The 7347-nt window shown below is 34.5% G+C and overlaps 1 protein-coding gene across 11 annotated transcripts in view; it reads left to right on the forward strand.

Moving 5' to 3' along the window:
* LOC106879787 (diacylglycerol kinase beta) overlaps positions 1–7347 on the forward strand; it is a 391710-nt gene that overhangs the window by 353548 nt on the left and 30815 nt on the right. For 9 of the 11 annotated variants that reach the window (XM_052973954.1, XM_052973955.1, XM_052973949.1 and 6 more), the window contains one exon: positions 5405–5467. The exons of the other annotated variants lie outside the window; for them this stretch is intronic. In XM_052973954.1, the coding sequence (XP_052829914.1) occupies positions 5405–5467 (63 nt within the window). The remainder of the gene's footprint in view (positions 1–5404; positions 5468–7347) is intronic. 11 annotated transcript variants of the gene reach the window in all.

Here is a 7347-nt window from a genome sequence, read left to right on the forward strand (position 1 = left end):
ATAAAAAGCAATCTACTTCCTTATGGCTTGTTGCCACTGCCATCACCCCCACCACCATCACCCACCGCCATCATCAACACCACCACCAACATCATCATCACCACCATCATCACCAACAATATCATCACCATACACCTCTGACATCACCACCACCACCACCACCACCATATACAACCACTGCACACCCCCACCACCATCATCACTATCATCACCACTACCACCACCACCACCATCACCATCACCGCCACCCCCATTACCAATGCCACCATCATATTTCCTCTCTAGATTCTAACCTGGCCTACACTGTTTATAGTTTTGAATATCAAATATACCAAGTGTAGGATTGCCTGCTGTTGATTCAAGCTGTACAACATCTATTCTTCTTCTTATTACCGGCTGTCAAGTGTAAAACTCTTGCAAGGAATTGTGGTGATTCACCAGACATTATTTTTGCATCAAAGAGGAACCAGGTTCAATTCTTGCAAGGTACAGTAATAAATCACCAGGTTTTTTGGTTTTTTTTTACATCAAAGAGAAATCAGGTTTCAATTCTTGCCAGTTCTTGTAAGGAATGGTGGTGAATCACCAGTTGTTTTATTTGTATCAAAGAGGAACCAGGTTCAATTCTTGCCAGTTCTTGCAAGAAATGATGGTGAATCACCAGTGTCTTTTAAGGGGGTTTTTTTTTGCATCATAGAGCAACCAAGTTCAATTCTTGGTTCGTTAAACAGGATGTTTAATTTTAATTTCTATTGAATTTTACTTATTCCAGTTGGGATAATTCACATACAAAAACACACAAGCAAATGGAAAACATGTAAATATATTTCATTTTGTACTTGGTTTGCAAGATTCTTGATGTGAATTTGTGTGTTGAAACAAATTTTGCTGTGTTTTGGGAGAGTCAAAGATTCTTGATGTGAATTTGTGTGTTGAAACAAATTTTGTAGTGTTTTGGGAAAGTCACTTTCACCCTTACCACGTCTTCCAAAGGAATCTATAAATACACATGCAGACATCCATAAGGCCAATATGCAGACAGACAAAAACAGACCCTGGAGCAAGTTAGGGAGTCACAGGTCATTGAAAAGGTTACAAACAGCAATGAAAGAACTTTGAGGGATAAACAAAACAACCAAGTGGTTGTTTAATCAACATGTTAAACAACTGATCAATTAGTTAGTTGGCTAGATATTTAAGCAATTAACTAACAATAAAGAAGTGGAATTGACCCTGTGTGAGTGTTATTATTGGCGTAATGACTTTCCCAGGACACAACAAAAAAAATGTAAATATAAGAGTACTAAAATGAATGATTAAAGAAAGAAAGAAAGAAAGAAAGAAAGAAAGAGTGAATGAAGAAGCAAGCATTTGGCGTTATGAAAGCATCTGACTGAATCAATAATTTATAAAGTGGAAGTTACTAGACAGTTGAGCTATGGAATTGGTGTAATATGGAATGGATTGGAATGGAATATATTCCAACCAAACAATGAAATAATGTTTTCTCTTTCCCAGCATTAAAGATGCTGGTTTGAAAGTACATCTCTCTCTCTCTCTTTCTCTCTCTCTCTCTCTCTCTCTCTCTCTCTCTCTCTCTCTCTCTCTCTCTCTCTCTCTCTCCCTATCTATCTATCTATCTATCTATTGATCAATCTGTCTATCTATCTATCTCCCTTTCAGGATAAAACAACCTCACTTTCTCTACCTTCTCTTCTTCTCTCTCCCTCCCTCTACCTTCTCCTCCCCCCCTCTACCTTCTCCTCCTCTCTCTCTCTCCCTCCCTCTCTATCTCTCCCTGTTCTCTAGTCTGCATTACTGTCTCACTTCTACAATGCATTTCTCTCTCTCTCTCTCTCACTCTTTCCTAGTGTGCATCTTTTTCTCCTAAATATGCATTGCTCTATCTCTCACTTTCTCTCTTTCTCTAAGTAAGTCCCTCACCCTTTCTGCCTCCCAGTATGCATGTAGCTCTCTCTCTATCTCTCTTTCACTCTTTCTTTCACACACACACACACACACACACACACACACACACACACACACACACACACACACAACACACACCTTTTTGTTTGCAGAATCACAAACGGATATTAAACTACACTCACACAAACAAATACACACACATCAAGGCATGCATATATACACACATTTATATACAGTCACATGAATAACCATACATATGCACATATGACCCAAAAGTCAGAAAACATGGCCTATATTAATATAGTGAGAACATAGTGAATAAATATTTTTGCTGTTGAGTCCCATTCAGCATTTGCTGAGCAAACCTGTAATCAAAGGCATTCCAGCCATGACCATCTTGTTTGTTCCTTTGAGCATTGCATATCTAGGAATACATCATTCAATGTATGTTTCCCTTTCCAAGATTCTATGGCATGTAATCTGAGGGAGGTGTTGCTGTTATTTCCAGCAGATTGATTGACCATGTTGAAATTCCCTCGTTTGTTCAGGTCAAGACCATATAAATTCCGTTTGAGCATTGCTTATCTAGGAATACATCATTCAATGTATGCTTCCTTTTTCATGATGCTACAGTATGTAATTTGGGGTAGGTTTTGCTGCTATTTCTAGCAGATTGATTGACCATGTAAAAACCCACTCGTGTTCAAACCAAGACTGTTCTGTTCTTTTGAGCATTGCATATCTAGGACTACATCAGTCAATGTATGCTTCCTTTTTCATGATGCTACAGTGTGTAATTTGATAGAGATAAAGTGTTGCTGCTATTTCTGGTGGATTGGTTGACAATGTGGAAGCTCCCTTATTTTCTTGCTAGTAGTGAATATGTGTATATTTCATGAATTGGCACCAGAAGCATAATTGGTTGTCTGACATTACATGATCAATGCTATCTTTCGTGGCTGCCTTAATTGGATACACACATAATCAGTAACTTCCACAAGCTGTCGTCAGTCATGTCTGGCCACTAGAATGGCTACATGGTGAAGAGGTTTGCTTCACAACCGTGTGAGATTCCAGATTTGGCTGTACGTCATGGCATTTTCTCTGTGAGTGTTTTCTTTCATAGCCTCAGATTGGCTAATATCTAATGAGAGGAACTTGGTAAACAAAAAAAAGAAATCTTTTGGCAGCTCACTATCGTCATCATCATCACCATCATCATCACCATCATCATCATCATCATCATCATCATCATCATCATCGTCATTGTCCTTGTCATCATTTAACATCAGTTCCATGCTGGCATGGGTTGAATGGTTCAACAAGATCCCACGAGCCAGAGGATTGTATCACACCCCAATGTCTCTGGTAGGCATGGCCAACTGCTGGTTTTCAATAAACAACCTTACCCAGACTTGTGCCTTGGAGGGAAATTTTCTAGGTGCAATTCCATGGTCATTCATGACCAGATGGGATCCTTTTTTTTTTTTTTTTTTGCTGCTGTTGTTGTTAAGGTGATAAACTAGCAGAATCTTTAGCCAGTTGGATCAAAAGCTTTGCAGTATTTCTTCTAGCTTTATGTTCTGAGTTCAAATTCAGCTGAGGTCAATTTACCATTCATCCTTTTTTTGTGGTCAATAAAAAATAAGTACTGATTGAATAATGGAGTCAGTATAATTGACTAGCCCCCTCCCTCAAATTTCAGGGCTTGTGCCTATACTAAGAAAGAATTATTATTATTGTTATTGCTATTGTTGTTGCTGTTGTTATTGTCTTCTTATAGTCAACTAAACCCCAGCCACCCCTAAAAGCAGTGGAAAATTCTGGCCTTGTTCTAAGAATTAGAAAGAATTATTATTATTATTATTATTATTATTATTATTATTATTATTATTATTATTATTATTATGCCCTTGTGGCAAAATTTGAAGCCATTATTATTATTATTATTATTATTATTATTATTATTATTATTATTATTATTATTATTATTATTTGTTATTGTCATCATTATCATTTATTATTATTATTTCATATATGCACAACAGATTGGCTTGTTGAAAAATAATAATAAATTATTATTATTATTATTATTATTATTATTATTATTACTATTTGTTCATTACATTTCAGTTATAATAATTATTCATTTTGGTGAAGTTATTAAAATTTCAAAGTCATCATCCTATGAAAAATGTTTATTGGTTTACAGTGGCAGTAGCGGTGCTGGTGGCCAAGCACTAAGTGAGAGTTAGCTGCATATCATGATGCAGTCATGATTGTTAAAGATATGTACTTTAACGTTTCCTTTTTCGAGAGTTCATCATGTGATTTTCTACAGTTGTTCTTTGAATTTCAATGAGGAAAGCTTATTTATTTGATTCAGATTGGTTACATACTTTATGCGTATCTGTGTGTGTGTGTGTGTGTGTATGTGTGTGTGCACGTGTGTGATGGCTGAAGGTAGAGATTAAGAGGTAAAGAATAAAAAAAGAAAGAAAGATTATATAGACATGCGTTCACAGGTGTGTATAGACATAAATGTACATTCAAGTAAGCAGTCACACATATTAAAACTCACATAAACATGTATGCGTATGTGTGTGCATGTAAATATATATATACATACACACAGAGACACACACATACACGCAGATATGCACACAATTACATTCAACTATACATTGTATCATGGCATGGAAAAATATACATGTATCTACAACACATGCAAACATAACATATAATTAAATGCATTTGCATACTGGAAACTATTTACGAATACTAAAATCCATTTATGCAAATATATATATACATATATATATATATATATATATGTATATGTATATAAGTATATATATACATGCATGAACATTCATAAGCACAGACACTCAAATATACACATGACTAACATAAGTTTACCGGAACACACATGTATCCATACACATACATTCTCATACATACATACAAGTACATGCATATGTAACATAGTATATATATATATATATATATATATATATATATATACAGATATATGTATTTATACATATATATATACATATATATGTATATGTTTGCATGCACATATAATTGTATGTATACACACACACACACACACACACACACACACACGTTTGTATATAAATACATATAAATACATATGCAGAATTATTGGAGAAGCAATAAGATTATTCCTGTTCATGCAGCAAAATTGAAAAGTAGATTTACAAAAAAATAAAAAGAACAATAAAAAAAACTATAATAATAATAATAATGTTATTTGCTATAAATGTATATATATTATTTTATTGGATTTAGTTTTACATTATTTATTTATCTTTCATTATAAATATGTATGTGTATGTGTATATATATATATATATATACATATATATGTATATGTGTATATATAACTTTTAGCATTTTACATTATAATAAAAGCATGATATAACATTGCTGTGAATTCCTATTTTGGAAGGCTGTTCATTATTATGAGGTCATTCAGGATATATACAACAATCAACGATGTATAAGCCCCATGGTAAAGCCAAACACTTTTCTTCTTTTCCATGCTCTTTTTCTTCATCTTCTTCTTCTTACCACTATTACATAGAACAACTACTTAAAACTTACCTCTATTTTATCTGCATTCCCTAACAGTGCTTAATTTTTTATAATTGTTTTTTTTTATTTTTATAAAATTCTAATACTTTTGTTTTATTGGGTTTTCTTTTCTTTTTTCTGTTCTTCACTAATTAAACTTAATCACTCTTCATTTTCTAGAAATATTTTGAAAACTTTCTTAGTGGTGGTTTGGCTGTTGCTAGGCAATATTTGCTGGTCCTTAAAGCCGTGAGCAGGCAGAATCGTTGGCATGCTGGGCAAAATGCTTAGTGGTATTTCATCTGCTGCTACATTCTGAGTTCAAATTCCGCTGAGATCAACTTCACCTTTCATTCTTTCAGGGCCAATAAATTGAGTACCAGTTGAGTACTGTGGTCAATGAAATTGACTAGCCCCCTCCCCAAAATTTCAGGCCTTGCGTCTATAAAGCATTGAACTGGCGGAATCATTTGCATGCTGGACAAAATGCTTAGCAGCATTTCATCTGTCTTAACATCCTGAGTTCAAATATTGTCATGGTTGACTTTGCCTTTCATCCTTTCAGGGTTCGATATAATAAGTAGCAGCTGAGCACTAGGGTTCATATAACCAACTTATGACCACCCAACCACAAATTGCTCGCCATGTGCCAAAATATAAAACTAATATCATTGAAGGGGCAAAATGGCAGAATTCTTAGCACGCCGGGCAAAATGCTTAGCGGTGTTTCGTCTGCCATTATGTTCTGAGTTCAAATTCCGCTGAGGTCGACTTTGCCTTTCATCCTTTCGGGGTCGATAAATTAAGTGCCAGTTACACACTGGGGTCGATATGATTGACTTATTACCTTTGTTTGTCCCCTCTATGTTTAGCCCCTTGTGGGCAATGAAGAAATAAGAATCATTAGCACACCAGGCAAACTGCATAAATGGCATGTCATCCATCTTTACGTTCTGAGTTCAAATCCCGCCAAGGTTGACTTTGCATTTCATCCTTTCAGGATCAACAAAATAAGTAACAGTTGAGCATGGTATATAATCGACTTACCCCTCCCCTTCAATTACTGGCCTTGTGCCAAAATTTGAAACCAATAATTGTTAGTCAATATTTTGTTAGAAGAGGTAGGAGTTAGGTCTTTTAGTAGATCTTAAATCAATGTTAGTTAATGTCATTGAAAAGGTTATTGTCATATTTACGTCACAGCTAATCCGTTGGACAGTTTTCTGAGGAGAGAAACACTATTTCTTTTTCTCTCCTTAATCATAAATTTTGAGCAAGACTTGACATGCAACAAAGTTAAAGTTTTATTTCAATTTTGTTTAATTTTTGTTGGTGCAGGCATGGCTGTATGGTTAAGAAGCTTGCTTTGCAACCACATGGTTCCAGGTTCAGTCCCACTGTGTGGCACCTTAAGCAAGTGTCTTCTATTATAGCCCTTGACTGGCCAATGCTTTGTGAGGGAATTTGGTAGACAGAAACTGTGTGGAAGCCTGTCATGTGTGTGGGTGTGTGTCTTTGTGTGTATGTTTATGTCTGTATGTACATATTTGTATGTGTGTATATATATATATATATATGTATATATAAAATATATAGTTTTAGGAAAAATAACCAAGTTTCAAGAACTCATCGATGAAAATCCACTATCATATATAGAAAAATTAATAATTAAAAGCACAATAAATGAGTATAATATAAAGTAAAGTAAATATCATAAGATAAATATAATAATGATATATAATTATGATATTTACTTTACTTTATATTATACTCATTTATTGTACTTTTAATTATTAATTTTTCTATATGTGATAGTGG

The sequence above is a fragment of the Octopus bimaculoides genome, chromosome 17, assembly GCF_001194135.2.
Source record: "Octopus bimaculoides isolate UCB-OBI-ISO-001 chromosome 17, ASM119413v2, whole genome shotgun sequence".
NCBI lineage: Eukaryota > Metazoa > Mollusca > Cephalopoda > Octopoda > Octopodidae > Octopus > Octopus bimaculoides.